Below are 22587 nucleotides of genomic sequence, written 5' to 3'. Positions count from 1 at the left end.
CAATGGCATAAATTCACGTAAAAGGACGGTAAAATGTAGGAACTAAAATGAATGTCCGAGCGAATGCTTTCTCTCAGTAAAATTCGGAGTGGAGAATGGCTCTCAAAAATTGGTGCGAGAGTAAAAAATACTTTTATTTGGATGTCATTCCCCACTTAAAGTAACACATTTTGGGACACTGAGGAGCAATGCCATTGGTGCCTTTTTACTTACCATCCAGGTCAGTGTCGACGAAGTTGAGAGTCACGAGATCCTGAAAAGGGACACAGATTATGGAAACTAAAACAACTTTTCCATTGCACAGAATACGCAAACAGTCAGTAATCGGTCAATAACAAAAAGCTGCCCAAAGTAAAGCGAGGAGGGAACATCATTACATGCAGGGAACAGAAGCCCACCTAAATCACCCACATCCATATTACTTTACTCTACAAAGAGTACAAACCTGATCGGAGCCGGCGGGGCCGGGCGCTGAGGCGACTCGGTCCATCAGCTGGCGTTCCACGTCCGCCAGCTGCTGCTCCAGCGAGGCCTCCTCCATAGACGCTCCTCGGACGGACTCTAAGGATGGGCCCTGCTCCGGTCCATCCGTCTGATCGCAGGGTTCCGCGCCGCCCACTACCGACTGTCCAGTACTGGCAGACGGATTGCCGCAGTCGGATGCTGGGCCGAGTGGATCCGCACTGTCCTGTGGTCTGTCGGTCAAGTCCCCAGCACTGGCGGCCCTGCCCGCCGTTCCGTCAGGCGAAGCACGCGGTCTGTCGCACGGAGTTCCGCTCTCCGCCGTTTCGGACGCATCTGCACCATGTTTACCGGCCACTGTTCTGTCACACTCGTCAGCTGCGGTAGCTGGGTGCTCTGTCCTATTCGCTGCCTCTGCAGAGTCTGTTACCACCGTCGGCGCACTCGAGGAGCCCGCCGAGACCCCTGTTCTGTCACACCCACTCACACCCTGTCCTGCCGGCTCCACACTGTCGGCGGAGGCTGCACCTCCGGCCCCGGAGAGCACCCTCGCCACCCAGTCATCCAGCTCAGCGCGTGCGGCACCGATCGCCGCGGCGGCGCGCAGCCGCTCTCGGCTCTCGAGCAGCGCCGTGCAGGGAGCGCAGAGCCGCCACGGGCTGGTGACATCGAGCCGGCGCAGCGGCAGCACCGCGGACGCCGCCGGCCGGCCGCCCGACAGGCGCAGGTCGAACAGCTCCTGCGGCGGCGGACCGCCGGCCGGCAGCGGGCAGCCGCAGACGGCGCAGCGCCGCTCCGGCCCCGGCTCCGGGTCTGTGTCACACTCTGGGGCGGCATCTGGCTGCGGCTCTGACACTGATTCCGGTCCAGAGTCCGGCTCCACCTTTAGTTCTAGTCCGGGTGATGGTGGTGGACTCTCCATGGAACCTGCCAGGAACAAAACTGAGATTCATTAGGGGCTGGGGGCATGGATGGACATTTACCCTTTTGGCAAAAAAATGTAAAAAACTAAAATGATAGTAGGTAATTTATTGTTGCATTAGATATGTATATTGAAATTAGATGATCTACAAAAAAAATATTATTTAATTATCATTTTTACACTATCTATCCCCTTCCTCAGACATTCCATTCTGTCTTATAGCCTTCAACTTTGTTTTTGTAAGACATGTAGATACTAATCAGTAGGTAATTGTAATCCTCTGCATGGAGGCCTATGGAATGCTTTCACATCACATCATCAAATTTTTTATTGCCTCTGGCACCACAGATCAAGGCCTTGAGTGCTAAGATCACCTTCTTGACTCTTGAGAGGCTCAAAAAATTATTAACCTATCTCCCTGAAACATCCCTGACTGCTAAAAGCTGAAGAACAATAAAAATGATAAAGAAATGATAAACAATTTGATAAGACACAAAAATGGAATCAGATAGGTACCCTTAAGTATTTAAGTCCATTTGTATGTCCCAGTCCCGTAGCTAAGTCGTTAGAGCGTTGGACACCACATGCATTCCCAGTTATAACACGCTGTGTTCAAAGCATGACGGGCATTTGACGTTCATGAGCCCACTGACGTCTGACAGATATGGTTGCGGTTGGTAGCAGTAGCCAGGCAAAGTCAGTGAGTGGACCAGCTGTGCGTGGCTATGTGCGCACATTGAACTTTGGACACCAAATTCTGCAATAAAAACAGAATTGCGCGATCGGAGGGAAGAGCGCAGAGTTAACGCTACAACCCACGCAGACCAGGCCGGAGCGTACCCCCCTGCGCACAAGGGACAAGGCCCCTGCGCAGACCTCAGTCCTCTCCTCAGGGACCAATACAGCTACCAACAATTAGCAATGACAAAGCAATGTGTAGAACACGTTTGTTGGTACACTTAACACTACAAAATATATGAATGAAATGGACAATTAAAAATTACCTAGGGTATAATTCAACACCACACCACATCGACGCCCCGCTCCAACCACGAACAACAACACCAACAACAACACAACACGCGTGGCGCGCCGCGAGGCCCAGCACCCGCGCCATTTCTGTAACACAATCAAGGCACCGAAAAACTGCACTTGTACAATTAGCCTGCGGATCTCTGACGTCATTTCAAGTGCTTCGCAAATGAGCTCTTTTTTCAGAAACGAAGACGTATTGTATGATTCTAAATGAAGAAAAATTATTTTGCTGATTATTTGAATAGTCTTAGGCATAATAATAAAATCAGACGAAAATATATAGTCTAAAGATGGCCTTGGAAAAAAGTTTCAGACGAATGAAGACCTACGATTGGTCACACGCATGCAAGCCAGTGACATCATAGCAAGATATTTTTATTTTATATTTTATCTATGTAGCTTTTATGCACTGAAAATTTCAGCAAACTTAAATATTCAATTCCTTCATTGTCATGATTATAAGGATTCCATGACGGTTTTTCGTCCAGCAGATTTTCGTCGGACAATTTTTCGTCCGCAGATTTTCGTCCGACTTTTTTTCGTCTCGCATTTTTTCGTCTGTACATTTTTTCGTCTGTGCATTTTTTCGTCTGTTCATTTTTTCGTCTGTACATTTTTTCGTCCGGACATTTTTTCGTTCGTATATTTTTTCGTCCGTGCGTTTTTTCGTCCGGACATTTTTTCGTCTACAATTTTAACCTAACCTAACCTAACCTAACCTAACCTAACCTAACCTTACATAACCTAACCTAACCTAACCTAACCTAACCTAACCTAACCTAACCTAACCTTACCTAACCTTACCTACTGATGTTTGCCTACCGGGGGATAAGGAAAAAGTTACTTGCATGAATAGATTGCAAGCAATGGTAAGTCAAATATTTTTAGGTTAAGTGGTTGTGCATCAGGCTTCAGGCCTTCGGCCTGAAGCCAGATACACAACCACTTAACCTAAAAATATTTGACTTACCATTGCCTGTAATCTCTCCTAAGGCATTGCCTTCGGCACTGCACTGCTTCGCCCCGAGTATTATTATGACGTCATTTGCCTCACAGTTGAATAGCATTGTATTATGTTTTCACTCAACCTGGGTGCACAGACGTAAAATTTATTGAACGAAAAAATGTCCGGACGAAAATATGTACAGACGAAAAAATATACGAACGAAAAAATGTCCGGACGAAAAAATGTACAGACGAAAAAATGTACAGACGAAAAAATGCACAGACGAAAAAATGTACAGACGAAAAAATGCGAGACGAAAAAAAGTCGGACGAATATCTGCGGACGAAAAACTGTCCGACGAAAAAATGTCAGACGAAATTTTGTCCGGACACGATTATAAGAAACATACATAGTGTCATACATAGTGTCTGTCATAGTGTTTTTATATACCTTGATAAGAAATAAATTGCCCATAAGATAAATTGAGTTCGCTATCACAATAAATTGAAAACTAGATCTGCGGGAGGTGAGTGTTTCGGAGTTTGGCGTTTTTAACGGATATCTTTTGCATCATAACGTGATTATAACTTTTTGTTGTCAATAGGGATTTTGCTTAGGGCCTGCTCCAGTATCATTGGTATCAGTGTGTATCCACTATCCAGCATTATTAGTATCAGTGTGGGTACTAGCTCGTTAGGAACTCGTTTGGGTCGCCCTGGATAGAAATAATCGACTTCTCTTTTCTCTGGGTAAGATTAAGCATTTCAAAAGCAATGAACTTATAACATCATTTTATGAAATTATTTTAAGTAGGGAAAAAAATTGGAATTATTTGGAATTATTATTGTTTTTTGTGCATTGTAAGTTTTCTGCATCTCCTCACACCTCAGTGCCTTTGTATTTATGAATTCCCTACATGACATTATCGGTATCGGTAACCCTGGCGTCACCGGTAGCTTTTTCGTTCAAGGCTAAGGTTTCCTGTATCAGGCCGCCGTGCCAGGCCCCGCCGAAGCATGCTGTGACGTCACTGGGTAAGAGAAGATAACGTAAAGAACGACTCAGGCAGACTCAGATTGACTCAGGCAGACTCAAACTGACTTGACCGACTCAAACCGATTCAGATCTATACAGACTGACTCAAACTAACTCAGACTGACTCAACCGACTCTGACTGATACAGATTGACTCAGACCGACTCAGATAGACTCAAACTGACCCAGAACGACTCAACCTACTCAAATCGTTCCGATCGACTCAGACAGACTCAGAACGACTCAGACAGACTCAGGCAGACTCAGACCAACTCAGATAGACTCAGAACGACTCAAACTGACTCAGACTAACTCAACCGACTCAAATCGATTCCGATCGATTCAGACAGACTCAGAACGACTCAGACAGACTCAGGCTGACTGAAACCGGCTCAGGCAGACTCAAACCGACTCAGGCAGACTCAGACCGATTCAGATCGACTCAGATAGACTCAGAACGACTCAAACTGTCTCAGACCGATTCAACCGACTCAAATCGATTCCGATCGACTCAGACAAACTCAGAACGACTCAGACAGCCTCAGACAGACTCAAGCCGACTCAGGCACACTCAAACTGACTCGACCTCAAACCGATTCAGGTCTGATGATTCAGGTCAAACCGATGGGTCTGTCTAAATCGGTTTGAGTCGGTTGAGTCGGTTTGGGTCTGCCTGAGTCTGTCTGAGTTGTTCTGAGTCTGTCTGAGTCGATCAAAATCGATTTGAGTCGGTTGAGTCGATCTGAGTCAGTTTGAGTCGTTCTGAATCTATCTGAGTCGGTGTGAGTCGATCTGAATCGGTTTGAGTCGGTCGAGTCAGTTTGAGTCTGCCTGAGTCGGTTTGAGTCGTTCTGAGTCTTTCTAAGTCGATCGGAATCGATTTGAGTCGATCTGAATCGGTCTGAGTCTGCCTGAGTCGGTTTGAGTCTGCCTGAGTCTCTCTGAGTCGTTCTGAGTCTGTCTGAACTCTGAGTCGATCGGAATCGATTTGAGTCGATCGGAATCGATTTGAGTCGGTTGAGTCGGTCTGAGTTAGTTTGAGTCGGTCTGAGTCGACCTGAATCTGAAAGCGTGGTAAGTTATCTTCTCTTCCAGTGACGTCACAGCATGCTTCGGCCTGGCACGGCGGCCTGATACAGGAAACCTTAGCCTTGAACGAAAAAGCTACCGGTGACGCCAGGGTTACCGATACCACATTATCTCCAACTCAAAAGCAACTTTATTGCTGGTTGTGTGTATTCTCGATGTTAGGTTTGCTTGTCATTGCCATAGGTATCGTAAAAACATGCATTTAGCATGGTGTCATCTTTCGGGTACATATGAGACCCTTTCGGTACAATCCACGTTTGTATAAAATGTAATGCTAGGCATTGTTTCGTTCTATAGCATAGTCATGACATTTTTCAGCGCAGCAAGACAAGTGTCTGGTGCTCCTGAAAACGCAGCCATGGCGGAAAACTCTGTGGCGAGTCCTGCCTCACTGAGCACCGTCGCCGAAACAAATACATCGACCGAGAAAACAGGGCAGGAAGTGGCACCGGCAGCAGAGGTCACAGAGGCGGTGCCGACAACTGAAACTGATCTGTTTGGGAACGGAGCGTGCAAGGCCAGTGAACTCAGTGCTCAGAATGATGCAGCTCAGTGTGATATGGACTCAGGAAAGGCCGACTCTGCAGATGGGAGTCCGACTGAGGGCTCGGCTACTCAGACTGACTCTGCCGGTGGCGAGCAGCAGCTCTCGAAGAACCAGCTCCGCAAGCTACGCTACCGCGAGCGACAGGTGGCGGCGCGGCGCGCGCGGCGCTCCGAGGAGAAGCGCCGCCGCCGGGAGCGGGACGCGGCTGCGCAGTCCGCCGCCGCTGCCGCCGGTCAGATGATCTCCAAACGGGACCGGCGGCGCGCCGAGCTGGACCGGCTGCGCGCCGCGCGCCAGGACGGCCTGCCCGTGTGTGTGGACCTCCAGTACGGAGACAGGATGACGGAGAAGGAGCAGTCGCGGCTGGCCACCCAGCTGGGCCGGCTGTACGGCGCTAACCGGTCGGCGGCGCGCCCGCTGCGCCTGCTCCTCACCAGTCTGGCTGAGGACGGGCCGCTGCACCAGCGCTGCCGACGACTCGTCGACGGCTTCGACCGGCTGGAGCTGGAGCGGTGCGCCGAGCCGCCGCACCGGCTGTTCGCCGCCGAGCGGCTGGTGTACCTCTCACCGGACGGTGAGACAGAGCTGAAGCGGCTGGACGAACAGGCCGTGTATGTGATCGGAGGATTGGTCGACGAGACGGTGCAGAGCGGAGTGACCCGCGCGGCCGCCGCCGCCGCCGGAGTCCGCACCGCCCGACTGCCGACGGCCGCCTACCTGCAGCACGAGGCCGGCACGCGAGCCTGTGTGCTCACTGTGAACCAGGTGTTCGAAATTCTGCTGCGCTTCCGGGAGACGGGTGACTGGACGGCCGCCCTCACCGCCGCCGTCCCCGCCAGGAAAGGATTCACGCCGAAAAGGTGAGCAGCGTCACAACTGGTCCATCGCCAGCGTACTTCCCAGCCACCGCCACCCTGTGTTCCGTGTGTATGTGTATCATCATATATTCCCCTAACTCTGCGTCGTCTTTTTCCGCAGTGACGATGCTGCTGCGAAAGGTGACTCGACTGCGGCTGCCAACCCGCCACCTGTTGGCGCAGAGTAGACACTGCAGTACGGGCGGCGGCCGCCAGGGGGCGGAGGTGGACCTGTCTGAGGTGCGGCAACTGCTGGCTCGTCACGGTGGTGGCTCCGTGGAGCTCAGCATGGACGACGGTACTGGACTGGCCTCCCTCCGGCTGAACCACGTCGAAAAGAAGAACGCCCTTAGTGGTGAGTCGGCGAACAGGAGAACAATCATGATTATAAGATGTTTGCCAGCTCGATTGTTTGGTGGTCAAATAGACGTTTTTATATAGATTGGCTCTGTCTTTGTATTATCTGTATGACAGATAAAGTTCACGTACTCTTTATGTTTCGTAACCCCGCTAGCTCATTCTATAAGTATTGGATATTTGCACGTCTGTGCCCCGTCTTTCCTTTTGGACGAAATGAAAGAAAATGAATGCCCAGACGTCATCGGCGAACGTACTGATGTTCAGTATTCACCAGGCCAGCCGCCGATTCCTGGATGCTCTACTCGGTGCCTGCGCCCCTCACCGTCCCGCTCCCTCTCCTCCGTCAGGCGCAATGATGTGTCAGCTGGAGGAGGCAGTCGGCGAGCTCGAACGGTGGCCTCGGGGCCGCGGTCTGTTGCTGCACGCTGATGGTGATACCTTCTGCTCGGGCGGTGACCTAGACACGGTTCGCGCCCTCTGCCGGCCGGGCGACGGCGGACGCATGTCGGCGTTCATGCAGTCGGCGCTGGCGCGTCTGTCCGACCTGCCGCTGGTCACTGTGGCCGTGGTGTCGGGCCGCGCGCTCGGCGGCGGCGCGGAGCTCACCCTGGCCGCGGATTTCCGCGTGTGGTCGGCCGCCGGTCAGCTGCGTTTCGTCCAGGCCAGGATGGGCCTGCTGACGGGGTGGGGCGGCGGCGCGCGGCTGGCCCGCCTCGTGGGACCGCGAGCCGCCCTCGACCTGCTCCTCTCTTGCCGCCCTGTCGGCGCCGAGGACGCCCTCCGGCTGGGTCTGGCCGACGGACCCGTGGTGCCGCCGGACGTGGACCCCCTACAGCACGCGCGCCAGTGGCTGGAAGCCAGGGTGGCACACGATCCGTCCGTGGTTCGCGCTGTGAAGAAAATGATTGTGAACACGCGTGGTGATCTGACTGACCTCTGGCGGAAGGAGCGTGAACTGTTTGATCCTCTGTGGGGAGGAGAGGCGAACCGGAGAGCGCTGGGTGAAAATATTAAACATTAGGCCCACGGAAGACGAGCACAGTCACGGGTAGTGTGTAGTGTGTGACCGAGAGATCTGGAGTGGGGACTGGGAAATACGGGCGACGACTTATCTTGCCAAGTACTGTTTCTGTGAGATGTTTTGAGTGGAATGAACCGAGATTGTTGAGGTGCTATTTTGTGTCGCATTACAGGGAGCTCTCGTGTGGGAGCTCTCGTGTAAGATTGCTCGTGATGTTTTATTTTGTGCGGTGGCTGTTCGAGCTCAATGTGCTGTGCTGGAATACGGTGTAAGTACACCTATGCCATATCGCTGAATATACCTTGTGAGTTGTACAATGTGGCATATATTCATCGAAGGGAGCGTCATAGATGTTGGAGAAACTTGCCTCTCATTCACTGCTCCGCAGTTTTATTGGTCGTAGCGCGCCTGTGCTTCTCACAAAAATAGTACATTTTATTCATTGGAGTCTGAGTTGATCTTGATGGGCTTGTCTCTTGACAGCTTTGCCAGAACTCTTAGGTTTGATTTCAATTCAACTGTGATTGTCAAATCTGATTTATTTCGCCTCCAGAGTTGAAGATTGAGTAAATGAATAGTTCAACGAATCAGAAACACATTTCGGGTCAAATCCTATGTCGCTCGCAAGCTTCGAATGGGACCTTAATGTTACTTAACGCTGCGTATGCACCAACAAATTAAAATTGTTTGTTTTTTCATTATTGACATTCCCGTCTGGCAAGTGCGTGTATTCTGCGGCGACATGAACATTGACGGTAAAAGCGTGATGGGATTGTGGCCCACTCGTGTCCTTACTTGATACTGTTAGTCTTTTGATCTGTTCATAGATGGCGCTGTGTGTTCTGCGCCTGAATAACGCTGCACCGCAATGCATGTTAGAGTGGTAGGTTTATATGCTCGCTCATACTCGCTTATATGTAAGCACAGGCGCGGGCACAAAGACGTTGTAATGACCAGGGCTGTGGAGTCGGAGTCGGATTCGGAGTCGGTCGGAGTCGATAGTTGTGACCGGAGTCGGAGTCGATTTTGGAAACCCGAGCCGGAGTCGGAGTCACCGAAAATCCGTCGACTCCGCAGCCCTGCCAGGTCTGCGGAGTTGGAGTCGGTTGGAGTGGAGGCAACAGTTCTGCCCGGAGTCGGAGTCGGAGTCGCCGAAAATCTATCGACTCCGCAGCCCTGGTAATGACAGAGCAAAATTATGCTTGCATTAGTTAGGCAATGGATTGATGCATCCACTGTGCGCTGACTGGCTGTTTCAGTGATCAGTCTATGTAAGCAGATAATGGAGCGGTGGTTTTCTCAGTTGCCCGACATGGGAGAGATGACCCACGTCCCTTGAACCTATGTTTATGGAGCATCCAGTATGCACACCGTCTAACCACGACTCGGATGAACAGGCAGAATAGACCAGGGACTCATTGGCACGACACCCGACATCCCAACGTTTAAAAATCGGTAGTACCTACCTATCTCTGAGCTATGCGATTCATGAGCATTGAGCAGTGATGTCTCTTCTCGGCTGTGGTAAGAAGTTTTGAGTCTAATGTAACGCGCATGCTCATTTATCACCTTATCTTCAGCCCTCGTTTCGTTCGACCAAAATTCTACCGGTTTTAGAAGAGCTCCACCAGCCAATCACACGGCTCGGTCGTCATCTACCGCCTCACGCGCCGCACGTTTCACCGTCGTCGATTCCGACGGTCGTCGGACACTCAGACAGGGGCGAAACCCTCATGGACAGACCCATTAATCTCCCGCCCAGCGGCGGAGTAAGGCGGCACTGCAGGGGGAGACGGGACGGCCGCCACGTCCAGGCTCGCCGCAGACGTGCCATAGAGTACGAGCGGCGCCCGAGCCGCGGCCGTGTCCTGATCCCCCTAACAGGCAGCCCCGGACTCGCCCATGCAGGACGAGACCGGACGGCTGAACCCCGGGATGGGCCGGGCCTGCCAGCGGACAGCAGCCGGCAGGAAGGCGTTGGGGCCAGTGGGTCCCGCCGTGTAGAGCGCCACCCTTCACTGGGTGAAACCAACCGATGTCTGCCCCGGCACACTCTGAGCATCGGTCATTCAAACATCAGTGGAAAGCCAGCTGACAACACGTACGACCGGGCTTACCTTCTAGCGGGGCGTGAGAGGGTGAGGGGTGGTGCGAATAGCAAAATCGCCCAGACCATCCGAAGCAGTCTCCCAGCGCGCCTGACACATTTGGTCCGCCGCTCACATCAGCCAATCCGTGCCATTTGTGGATCTAACCGGCGGCCCCGTCCCATCGCCATTAGAGATGCAGGATACCAACAGCGAACGATCACGGTCCCAGCCCGACTCAGCATCGCGGAGACTCGCAGGGTACTGGGATCAGGGAAACAGCTAGCACCAGCCATCTTCCTGACCAACCCCACGTCACTCAACAATAAATTGGACGAGCTATACGCGAACATACTGGAGTATGCCCCTGACGTTGTCTGCATCTCGGAAGTCTGGCAGGTCGATCAGGACAAGGCAAATTTCCCCGGCTTCAGCTTCTTTCAGCGACCCAGACTGCATCGTCGGGGAGGTGGCGTCGGCTGCTACGTCAGACAGTCTATTCCAGTGAAGCTACTGAATAGCCTCCAACCCTCTGAGGAAGACGTTGAAGTGATATGGCTTCAATTACGGCCTAAACACCTTCCGGCAGGTTCATCTAATATCTGCATCGCCACAGTCTACTTCCCACCAGGCTCGTGTGCAGAGCTGCGAGTGAAATATGAGGAGCACCTTCAGTTCGCCATTGATGAGCTCCGTACCCTGTATGACTGCCCTCGATTTATCATCTGCGGTGATTTCAACAGCTTTCCAGTTGAGTCCCTCTGCCGGCTCAATGGTTTGCATCAAATTGTAACAGCCCCCACGCACGGGGACTCAGTTCTGGACCTCATCCTGACCGATCTGGGTGACTATTATCACGAGCCTGTGATGCTGTCGCCCCTCGGGCGCTCCAAGCACGTCATCGTGCACGCTCGACCGCGCACCATCCAGCCGACACCGAGGGAACGAACGACCGTGCGAATGCTGCCGGACTCGGGAGTTAGAGCATTCGGCAGGTGGATCACAGCACATGACTGGACCCCCGTATATGAGGCGTCTTCCCCCGATGAACAGGTGGCGGTGCTGCAGTCAACGCTCTCCACTGCTCTAGACCGGTTTCTGCCTACCAAAACATTGCCAGTGCGACATCGAGGGAAGCCTCACATCACCGCCACCGTCCGACACGCCATTGCCCAGAAGCACAGAGTTTTCCGACTCGAGGGCATGTCCGACCGGTGGCGACATCTACGAAATAAGGCCACTCATCTGTGCCGCAAAGCCAAGGCGGAATTCTACGACAGGAAAATACGAGGAATGAGGACAGCAAAGCCGGCTACTTGGTACCGTCAAATCAAGAGTCTGACCGGCCGAGTAAAGAACGAACAGCTTAACTTCGCTGAGTATGAGACTGGTGGGGCGCTGGCGGAAGCGGTCAACCAGCACTTCGCATCTATCTCATCCCAGCTGCCGGCACTCAACCTGGGGGAATTCCCTGCCTACCTACCGGCGGACGCACCCCCACCGGTCATCCGACGAGCTGACGTCCAGAGGGAACTGAGCAGCATCCGCCCCAACATCTCCACCACACCGAATGAGCTACCAGCACGGCTGGTCAAGGAGTTTGCCTTCGAATTATCGCAGCCACTCACTCACATCTTCAACTCCTCGCTATCCTCCGGAAAATTTCCGTCTGCTTGGAAGCTATCCTTCATCACCCCCATTCCCAAGGTCAACCCTCCAACCTCTTTCAACGATCTTAGACCCATTTCACTCACCCCGCTCTTCTCCAAAATCTTTGAAGGATTTTTGACAACCTGGATCATGGCTGACATTACCCCATCACTTGACCCACACCAGTTCGGAAACAGGCCAGGCTACTCTACGGTACATTACCTGATCTCGCTATATGACTTCCTGGCTAAGAACACAGACAGCTCTTCAAACGCTGCGGCCATCCTGGCGATCGATTTTTCCAAGGCCTTCGACCTGGTTAGCCATGATGTCGTGCTCAGGAAACTACTGGACCAGCAAGTTCGTCCCTCCATCGTGCCTACAGTAGCCAGCTTCCTCAACGAGCGGAAACAGGTCGTTCGACTTGGTGGCTCGAATCCTGTCTCATCAGAGCTCACTACCACGTGTGGAACGCCCCAAGGGACAAAAATCGCCCCGATTGCATTTTTGGCTCATATAAATGACTGCGCAGTTACCGAAGATCATCGGTGGAAGTATGTGGACGACCTCAGTATCGGCATCCTGTCTCCTGCAAGAGATGCAAACATTGTCCTTCAGAAAGCCCAGACGGCCGCATCCACTCTGGAAACATGGTCAGAGAACAATCTCATGAAGATCAACGGAAAAAAGTGTCATATACTCATCTGCAACTTCTCTCACAACACGGATATGGACGGCACAGTAATCATTAACAACGAACCAGTACCTGTCGTCTCTACCATGAAACTTCTCGGAGTCCATATTACTTCTGACTTAACCCGGCGGCCGCTGGGCCTCCGCGCCACCCGCCGGCCGCTGGGGGGGGGCATAAAGTTGCCCCCCCTTTACTTCTGCGACGATATCGTCGCAACGCGAAGAGATAGAGAAGCGAAACTTTGCACACATCTTCCTGAATACCTAGCCGAGGTTGTGTCTAAATTTGGTGTCGATCCCATTTGAAATGACGTCACAGTGACGTCATAAGTGAAATTATAGATTTGCGACTCTCATATTCCTCACGATACATCACATATATGGGACCGAATATAAAGGGCCGATTATTGGTCAGAAACTAGATGGAAGTGTAGTAAGATGTTTTAGGATGACAGCAGGTGCTGTCTAGTTCATTTACAGTCGAGTTTCATGCTCAGCGTCATCAGAAACGATCCATATCGGAAAACGGCAAAACTTTATGACGTCACTGTGACGTCATCTTAGATGCTACAACCACCAAACTTTCCTCAAATATTGCCTAGGTATTCATTTGAAGCTATGCCAAGTTTCACGGTCGTAGCTCATCAGGTTTCGGAGATATTTCACAAAACGTAAAGGGGGGGCAACTTTATGCCCCCCCCCAGCGGCTCGTGGGTTAAAGTGGACGGCAAATACAAATCATATCACAAAAAACGCCTCTCGCAGGCTGTTCATGCTCACAGTCCTCCGTCAGTTCCATGCAGATCTGAGCGATATCCGCGCCGTCTACATCAGCTTCATTCGTCCATGTCTGGAATACTGCTCTCAACTGTGGCACACGGGACTGACACAGCAACAAGCACAAGCAATCGAGCAAGTTCAGAAAAGAGCTTGCAAAATCATGATAGGATACGAAAACTACACCGACTACGCCTCTGCCTGCCAGCTTCTCAACCTCGAGACTCTGAGTGAGCGTCGCGATGCTGTCCTCTGCAAGCTGGCGGCCGACATCCTCGCCAACCCCGCCCACCCACTGTACCCGGGCGAGCAGCTGGCAAATGTGAGGCGCCCTCTGCGCCGGCAGCGAAAGTTTGTCGTACCGCGGGCCAAAACTGAGCGGTATAAAAAGTCCACTGTGCCTGTACTCATAGATCTAATGAACAGGATGTGATCCCCACGTAGATATGTTCGGAGCTCTTTTGAAATGCACTGTGTTTTTAATTTTTGTGGTGCTTTTCACTTCTTCATGTGGTGCCACCATTGCACAGCTCATGTACGGCCTTTTTACCAGTCGTTGACTGTCACGTGGTCAAATAAACCTTTATGTACAGGGTGGGGCAGCATAATCGGGAATAAATATCAAACGGGATTATTTGGTCATGAATCTAAAAATATAGCTCCAAGCACTATTTTAGCAACATCCTATCAATCGGTCACCTTTTACCTATCCCTCATCCTATTTGACCGCCCTCGGCGTCGATGACCTTCTCAAGGCGGGTCCAAAAGCACGCGCATGCACGTGCAACCTCCTGCTTGTCCATGATCGCCCATCAGCTTCGTACCTTGCACTGAAGACTGTTTTTACTAATGATAAGTTGTTCATTAAACTTCTACCAAAAAACGCTCCATGTAAAGAATTTGGTCGGATTTAAATCGGCGGAGTTGAAGGACCAGAAGTTTTTGGTTCATCTCAGGTGGAGGTGCCCTACACAATAACATGTCGTCCTCACTGCAGTACCAGCACGGACAGAGTCCTCGTAAGACGTGATTTGGACCGTCAGTGATCCTCTCTTCCGACGGCTCCACGTGAGTCTGCCAGAGTGCGGTTGTATTTACCAGAGGTGCTCATTTTATCCGGGCTCGATGAAGTAGGGTGCACCACGTGCACCTCCCTTGAAGACCACCCATAGGTCCATCACCCCAACAGGATGTTTACTTTGCATGACCGCTGGAATATTCTCGATACAATCCCCTATATGGCATGCCATTCTTTTTTATCGTATTCCAGTCGGTGATAAGATTTTTTGTCGCTGAAGTTTTGAACATTGTTTCTTTTTAATATGCTCAAGTGCTTCTTCCTTATATTCAAGTGAGTCATCTTGTATGTCCTCTGCTAAGAGTTATTTTACGACGATTACGTTAACCTGTTGTCCTAAGTATCCCCACACAATCCTTATCGTCCGTGATAACACGTTGACCTGCCCAGCAACCTTTACGTGGAATTGCAGGGTTTTAAACAAAATGTTCTTGTTTTACTTGTTTAACATTAGTGTCTATGGGCGCGCGCAAAGCACTTGGAGCACCGTCGAACTATTTTGCTGCTCTTTTCCAGGAAGTTGCATGCTCATGGATGTAGTCATGTCAGATGATGCACAACTTTTGGGCGTTTCATTGCCATAATATAATCTATAAAAATAATGCCATGCCTACTCATGATCAGAGCCCAAAAAGCATTCCCGATTATGCTGCCCCACCCTGTATGTATGTATGTATGTATGTTTGGTGCGAAACATTTCTACTATGATCAGCAACAGCGCGTCTGTTTGCTCGACTTGTTTACCCTGAGTCCACAGCAACTCTGCAACGCACGATAACTGAGTTAGCCAGTGTTTTGGTTCGATATTAAATCTGATATCACGCTCAACCGAGGGGTAATGATCCTGTCTAATTGAAAGGCAATGAAAGTAGCAATAGGGGCTTGCACCGTGCAGCTGAAAACTCTACTCAAAAAGCGTGCTAATTAGTACAGAACACTGCTTAACAAGTCAGCCCGACAGCTCAGACAACCGTGGTGGGACTTCCTGTGACGGCAGTGTGACGCGCCACGGCTCACACCGGCGCGCGTGGCGTGACGCGGCACCGTCATCGCGCCGGTCGCCGGCGGTCGCGAGCTGGCGGCCCGACGCGGCGCCTCCGTCCGCGCTGGCACGCCGCCCGGCCCGCCGCCACGGCATCCGTTGCCCGGCTATCTCCGACGCGACGGCGCGCGCGCACGCGCCGATCGATCGCCGCTGCCGACGACGTCGACGGAGGCCGCGGCGGCGGCGGCGGCGGTGCGACAGCGTCCGAGCGGCGGCGAGTGAGCGGGCGCGGCGCGCAGCGAGCCGCCACCGGAGGCCATGGCGCTGCCCACGGCTAAGCCGCAGGTCAACGGCGGCCGGTTCGACTTTGACGACGGCGGCACGTACTGCGGCGGCTGGGAGGACGGCAAGGCGCACGGCCACGGCGTCTGCACTGGCCCCAAGGCGCAGGGCGAGTACTCGGGCTCGTGGCACTACGGCTTCGAGGTGTCCGGCGTCTACACCTGGCCCAGGTGAGTGGCCCGCCGGCGGCGGCCGACCGATGTTTACCTGACGGCGGCGTGGGGACGATCGATGCGACGTGCCGTCGCGCTGCTACACCTGTACCCGGGGGCTGCCGGTGCGTGCCGCTACTTTGATCTGTCTCTGTGCCGCCGCGCGGCCACCCGGGACTAAGAACGGTTGCCCCATCTTCCAACTGTCACATCTGCTGTTATTGTCTGATGGTCTGTCTCGGGTTGGCTAAACCGTCTTTCTGTCTGGAAGTCTGACAATTTGATCGTTTGACCTGACCACCTAGCCGTCCAACTTCCTGACTGTTGGGTCATCTGACCATCTGTCTGACTATTTGACTGATGAGTTGACCGTCTGACTTATTACTCAACAGTCTGACCATCGTAACCGTCTAAAAGTTCGGTTACCCGATAGTCTGATCGTGTGACCGTACCTGGCCGTGGTCTGACCTTCTAACTCTTTGACCGTCTGACCGTCTGACTGTCTGACCGTCTGACCGTCTGACCGCACCTGAGTCTAACTGGCTAGCCCAGCTGACTTGCGCCATTGTGCCGCGCTGGTGCTCCTCCGAAGTTTCTGGCACCGGCCGAGCCGCCGACCTGACGCCGCTTGTGTCACAGCTGGCGCACGGAGTCTGGCCTCAGAATAGACCCCTGCACTCGGCCCGGGTCGCCCCCGGGTCGCCGGGGCCTAGACGGGGTGCCACGGGTGGACGATGGACCCGTGGGTTGTGGGAATGGACAGAACAGAGGGCGATAAACTGTAATCGGTCGTGGTAGAAACCGTTCCGGATCAAAGGTGGGGTGTCCAGTCGAGCGGTGACACGCGAACAAGCGATCATCCTTGGTGACACTGTCTGCCCTTCGCCTGGGGTCCACAGCAGAGTAAGCTGCACGGCTGGGCCGGAGCTTCCGTTGAGCCCTGCAGTTTCATCGACGAACGTTCCGGCTTCCACGACACACGTCACGCTGGCTCGCCGATCCGGCACTTAATTGGATGAAATGCGGCGCTTGCTTCTTCGTGGAAACTCTTGCCTCAACGTTCTACCGCAAAATAAGGTCTGCACTGCGGACTGCGGAGGATAAATTATGCTGCTCGAATCTTACATGGGCGATAGTTTTCGTGTCTCGGCCCGGATGTAGGCGAAGTTCGTTTCTCAGTAGTGCCGTTGTTCGCATGCGGATCAGCTGGCCCCTCGGCTCACTTAGCTTAAAATCGAATTCCTGCGAACAAAGCATCGTCCAAATGCGTCATTTATCCTCCTTTTCACCCAAGTCCAGGCTGAATTCTTGAGCCGCTGAATGATCACCGGCGACATTCTTTTGCCGACGGCGAGGGGGGACGTCACGTGACTCACGTCACGTCACTTAGTGTCGCGTCACGTCTCGGGGGACAGCGGCGGCCAGCCCTCGGTGACGAACGGCTCGGCAGCTGGCCGCGAGCCTGGTGACGTCAGTGGCCGGTGATGACGTCGGAACGGCTGAATTCCAGAGAGGAACAGCCGCCCGGCGCGGCGCGGCTATCATGGTAGCAGCCCGGTAGAGGGGCCAAGTGATGATTCGCGGGGTTTTTGGACTCAGTTGGCCATTCGCCGCTCGGTTTGAGACGCGATGAGTTGTGTGTTGACGCTCGGATGGCACGGCGCTGAGTCAGATGAAGTGATAGAGAAACACTGCAGACACGGCACAGGCGACGTGTTTTTGTAGCGAGTGTTTCCGAGACGGCAAATTGGCGACGTCCGTGACATTGAGTGTGTTGGAATGTCGCCTAAGCACTTAACTTAATTTTTTCGCAATCGCTGCCAAAGGTCTCGAAGTGCATCACAGCAGGTGTCTTCTAGGTACAGCAACATTTGCTGTAAAATACAGATCTACTTAACAAATTAAAATCACTAATACTTGTGCAAAAATCAGAACTCAGCATTTACTTTGCATGCTATTCGTCTGGAACATAAATTATGCAACAACTCATGTACGCTACTAAAACATTAACTAAACAGCGCGATGTGTTTAGCCCGGAGTGGCCGACTTGAGCGACGGAGTGTCAGAGCAAATCGCAACTCAGGGGCAGCGCGGCACCTTTGATGTTGAAACTGCCAGTCGTCGGACGCTGCTCAAAGGACTCGTGTACCGGGGTCGCTCGACCCCGAGGGTGCACACTGCACACCGTTCTCTCGATATTCGGGTCAAGGTCACAGCTGCAGGGCACTGGAAAGGCCCCCCACCGAGACGATCGAGCGAGGGGACTCACTCTGCTCCGGCAACTAGGTCGGTGCCGGGAGCGCTGTTACTTTGACCCTGAATCGGCCGATCAATAGTTTACATATGCAGCTGCGAAAATAGGTAAAACTGATGGCAGGAAGGCCTTAGTATATGATAGCGTGCAATTCACGTTGGAATGGATACTTTCAAGTTTCAGTAGTTCCTTGGGACAGAAATGTGAATTCATTGCATATAGCAGAGCTTTTACAAAACTTACAAACCCACATAGATGACTATGGTCATATTTGACCGGTTAGGTACAACTGACCGGCTACAACCGACCTGTTATAACCCGCGCACCGACGGGGGTCTGCGCCAACTTAGAACCGACGGGGGGGGGCGGATGACCGCCCCCCCCCCTCTGAGATCTCGAGAACGAAACAAGATAGCGACAAGCGGTAAACGGCATGGGATACGCACGAACAAGGTATACAATTTTTACAAAGGCCATTTTCAGGTCAGGTCAAAGATGACGTCACAAGGGTCAAAAAAGTCAAAATGGTGGCACTCGATATGGAGATAGTTTTTTTTTTCTCGAATAACTTTTGAACCAGTCAAGATAAGAACAAACTAAGGGCATCATCGTGATCCTCTCGTCAATCCACATCGAATGATATAAATGCTGACCTAGAAAGGTCAAGGTCAAAGGTTGACCTCGGGTCACGTGACCTCGAGGTCATCATGTATATCATTCGATGCGCCTTAACGAGCTGAATACAATGAGATCATCCGAAAACAGGGAGTTGATTTTCCCCCATTGACTTATAATGGGGAGGTCGCCAAATTGACCTGACCTTAGGTCATCGATATCAAAATTCCGAGATATACAAATTGTAGCTACTAATGACCTCATAACATCCTGCGACTTTCAAAGGCCTCCGACATCTACATACTGTAGCTCTGGCACGGTGACAAAGTTGCAAAAAAGTGACTTGAGGTTGGGTCATTCAAAGTGACCTGGTGACCGGACCTTAAAAGTAAGGAGATTCAAACTTGCACACAATGTGTAAAATTGATGAGAGAATAGTCGTACCAAATTTCGCGGCGCGGTTTTTCCGCTATCTACGAAAAACCTCAGGGGGGGGCCGATATCCGCCCCCCCCCCGTCGGTGCGCGGGATACTTGACCGGCTATAGCTGAACTGTTTTGACCGACCGTCTAGTTATAATCGACCAGTCTTGATTGACTGGTTATAACATACCAATTATAACTACCGGTTATAGCTGACTGGTTATAGTCGACCAGTTACAACTAACCATTTACAACTTTCATTTACAACTCACCGGTAATAATCAGCCGGTTATACTTAACTGGTTACAATCGATCAACTACAAGTGACTGGTTAAATCGCTCGGTTATTATTCAAGTTCAACATCTGAAAATAATTATTTGGCCACTATCATGTGATATCGGTGCCGGATTGCCGAGCCGTGCATCCCGCTCGCTGCCGTCAGCGGCCGGTCAGTGATCCACCGCCGGTCAGTCAGTTGGCCACGGCCCGCCGCGGCTGTCGTGTCGGTATGAGGTCGGTTTGTGCGCCCACACATCGACCGACGTAACACCCCACCCCCCCCCCCCGCCTGAGGAGGCCCAACTGGGTCACAGCTGATGGCGCACGGGTCAGGTGGTGGGGGAGCGAGTCAGCTGCTGGGGATACGGTCATCTGGCAGATAATTAGGGATCATTGGAGACAGATGGAAGAAAAATAGGTTCGCTGATGACTTGGCTGCGGGAGCCAGGACAGACGCATCTTCTGGTGCGAGGAGGCGCATGGGTCAGATTCTTATCTTGTGGTGGATTGGGTTGCTGAGGGAGCTATCAGCTGAATCGATTTTTCTTTCAGCACAGAGACTAGAGAATGTAGGAAGTAAAGCCTTGGTACCTGGAAATGCGTAGTCAAAACTTCGATGAATCGGATAAAATTTGAAGGAAGCCGTTTGCTATCTTTCTCTTTTGCAAAGTTAGTCGGCAAGATATTTTGTATTCATTCAACAGCCTTAAACACGCAACTTTCCCCAAGTGCTGGATAAACTACATGAACCATGGTTCCGATGAGAAAATGTCGTAACTTCTGTTCATGCTTGAGGGAAGTTAAGCAGACTTAATTTTGCCGAGCATGACCAAGCATTCAATTATACCTATGTTATGTACGGCGCTCGGATTTGAGCATCGGTCATACTCGGATTACAAGAAATACATATTATCTTATCTCTTGCAAGTACAGGCAGATATGTGCATTCATAAAGGCACCCAGATTAGCTCAGTAGATGCGAACTGTTGACGAGCCACATTTCTTTCTTTTGCGTTTGTGGTAGGTAATCTGCGCCTATTTTAATCGGTACCTGCCGGCTGCCCAGACAGTCTCCCTCCATATCCCAGACGGACATATCCTACCCCTCTTCAGAACGGAACGCGTATTTGACAAGCGCTGACAGCTCGGATATAGACTGTCTGTCGGCTGCTGAGGTAGAGCGGCGGAGCGGCAGGCAGAGGGACGGAGCACCGGGCAGAGCGCCGGTGGTGATTGGCGCCGGTGCCGCCTCCTCCCTCTCCTCAACCCGGAAGTGAGAGGAGCTCGTCAAGCGGCCGGAACGGGCGGTCCATCTGCACGGAGTTGGTCAGAGGGGACTGTAACGCGACCAGAGGCCGCAGGAGCGGTGCTGGCAGGGTGGGCTGAGGGTGGCGGTGTAGCACAAGGGGGGTATAATTGCGCTAGAGGCAGATGAAGCTGAGGTTATTCCGCTTTGGTATGCGTTTGCGTAATGCTGGGATGATGAGAGCACCAACACACAATTGCAACATAATCAATTGCATTATAATAAACCTAGGCGCTACAATCCTGCGCATCAGACGGATAAACGGCTTTATTTTAGAAGTATTTCTGCGCTTTCAACAAAAAGTAAGCCGACGAGTTTCTTCTTATGTCTGGGAATGATTTTTTATTCCTATTTTGTTCCTCGACTACATGCCTAAGCCAGTAGGTCTTTGCTCGCTTTCTGGCTCAGTCTCAGCGCTCAGCGTCAGCGTCAGCTTCAGTGTTCAGCCTCTTACTGTCAGTCATCGCTAGCCCTACTGCGGGCTGAATTCCGTCCCCATTTGTCCTTTATTCGTGCATTTCTTTGCACCATTACTCGACCCCGCGGTCGGTGTTGCACTGCGGCTTAGCGGGCTGCGGCCGGGGAACAAAAGGTCGCCCCCAACAACCAGGAAGCCGTACCGTACCGACTGACCCCGTCAGCTCCACCCTCCAAGGTCACGCAGCCGACGGACGGGCAAACGGAGCAGGTCGTCACTCTTCCCTCCGCAGTCCGAGGGCTCTCCAACGTTGGAAAAACATCTGGTCAAGGAACGGGAACGGTAAAATGAATTAGTCAGCGGCCGGAATCTGTGGCGGTTTTTGCCGTTATAGGACTCACCGAAGTTCATCCTTAGGAGTTGCTGCCAGAAATATAAACGGTAAAAATTACGAACTTATTTACCAGTATCCTTCTTGCAGTTCGATCGTGGTTGATGAAGATTATGTAACAAAGCGATAGAAGCTCACGACGTAATATACACAGAATGGTAGGCATTAGATAATGCTTAGAAAAAACACCAAGTTGTTTTAATTTATTTCGTGGTGCCAGAAAATATCGCCCCACTCTTTGTTTTACCAGCAAAACCGTACCAACTTGTGCTCGCAATGCACCCGGCACAATGATGTAAAGGCAATGGAAGCCAGTACCTAACGTTCAACACTGCTCCCACTGCCGCTGTTAAAAGTACGGTGTATCTGTCACAGACCCCAGCCGCGGCACCCGACCAGTAAAGTCCCGCAGGCCTGCGGGCGGGTCTCGTTTCCCGGAAACGACAAAAGTCGAGGGCCTCACTAACCGCGCTAAGCTCCGTGGTCGGACAGCGTGCCCCGCAATATTAATGAGCTCGGCGGACTGCGGCGTGCTTGGTGGTTTGAGCCGGGACAGACAGGGGTGATGTCATAGGTCACGTGAGCACAAGGGCAAGTCTTGTGCTGTGTGAGAATAGCGGAAGGCTGCCTGATATCCGGATGGATGGCTGGTTGCGAAGAACCATAATCACATAAACGAAGTCCTAACACCAAACAGGCGCTCTCTGTTTCCAGAAACTGGTGAGCCACAGGACTCAGCGGTAAAACGGACCAGACCGGAAATCGAGCACGGGTCACTGGAATCAAACTGGGGTAATGCATAGAAGGCTGCGGGATGTTTATATTTTGCGCCTTTTAAATAGTCGACACTCGGCATCGTGTATA

The 22587-nt window shown here is 52.0% G+C and overlaps 3 protein-coding genes across 12 annotated transcripts in view; 2 read left to right on the top strand and 1 right to left on the bottom strand.

Moving 5' to 3' along the window:
- The window catches only part of LOC122364034 (oocyte zinc finger protein XlCOF6-like), a 40751-nt gene extending 38234 nt beyond the window's left edge, over positions 1–2517 (bottom strand). Inside the window, exons 1-3 of one of the 7 annotated variants that reach the window (XM_043334040.1) lie at positions 2389–2517; positions 446–1389; positions 214–253 (exon numbers count right to left, since the gene is read on the bottom strand). In XM_043334040.1, coding sequence (XP_043189975.1) covers positions 214–253; positions 446–1384 — 979 coding nt within the window. In that variant the 5' untranslated portion in view covers positions 1385–1389; positions 2389–2517. The remainder of the gene's footprint in view (positions 1–213; positions 254–445; positions 1390–2388) is intronic. The other 6 variants (XM_043334039.1, XM_043334042.1, XM_043334041.1 and 3 more) reach the window with 6 other exon arrangements.
- An 889-nt stretch (positions 2518–3406) lies between these two features.
- Positions 3407–8592, top strand: LOC122364047 (ethylmalonyl-CoA decarboxylase-like). 4 transcript variants are annotated; one of them, XR_006253475.1, is made up of 4 exons: positions 3407–3891; positions 5807–6895; positions 7014–7247; positions 7600–8592. XR_006253475.1 is itself a non-coding variant. In XM_043334085.1 (3 exons), the coding sequence occupies exons 2-3, from the start codon at positions 7019–7021 to the stop codon at positions 8271–8273; spliced, it is 903 nt and encodes a 300-aa protein (XP_043190020.1). In that variant the 5' UTR covers positions 3565–3891; positions 7014–7018; the 3' UTR covers positions 8274–8592. The 4 variants fall into 4 exon arrangements, 3 of the variants coding, with proteins under 3 accessions (XP_043190020.1, XP_043190021.1, XP_043190019.1); XM_043334085.1 differs by lacking the exon at positions 5807–6895 and having other exon boundaries at positions 3565–3891; XM_043334086.1 differs by lacking the exons at positions 3407–3891; positions 5807–6895 and adding an exon at positions 3997–4114.
- Positions 8593–15782: 7190 nt separating this feature from the next.
- LOC122364046 (junctophilin-1-like) overlaps positions 15783–22587 on the top strand; it is a 36412-nt gene continuing 29607 nt past the window's right edge. The window contains exon 1 of the mRNA XM_043334083.1: positions 15783–16055. Coding sequence (XP_043190018.1) covers positions 15862–16055 — 194 coding nt within the window. The 5' untranslated portion in view covers positions 15783–15861. The remainder of the gene's footprint in view (positions 16056–22587) is intronic.

The sequence above is a fragment of the Amphibalanus amphitrite genome, unplaced genomic scaffold, assembly GCF_019059575.1.
Source record: "Amphibalanus amphitrite isolate SeventyFive unplaced genomic scaffold, NRLGWU_Aamphi_draft 000653F_arrow, whole genome shotgun sequence".
NCBI classification, from domain to species: Eukaryota; Metazoa; Arthropoda; class Thecostraca; order Balanomorpha; family Balanidae; genus Amphibalanus; species Amphibalanus amphitrite.
The sequence above is the reverse complement of the archived record's forward strand: the minus strand, read 5'-3'. Positions and strand labels throughout refer to the sequence as shown.

Bases quoted from the DNA above. Each gene is read 5' to 3' on its own strand.
- LOC122364047 (XM_043334084.1), top strand. From the start codon at position 5,847: ATGGCGGAAAACTCTGTGGCGAGTCCTGCCTCACTGAGCACCGTCGCC. The intron at 6,896-7,013 runs GTGAGCAGCGTC...CTTTTTCCGCAG, and splicing joins AAAGGATTCACGCCGAAAAG to TGACGATGCTGCTGCGAAAG.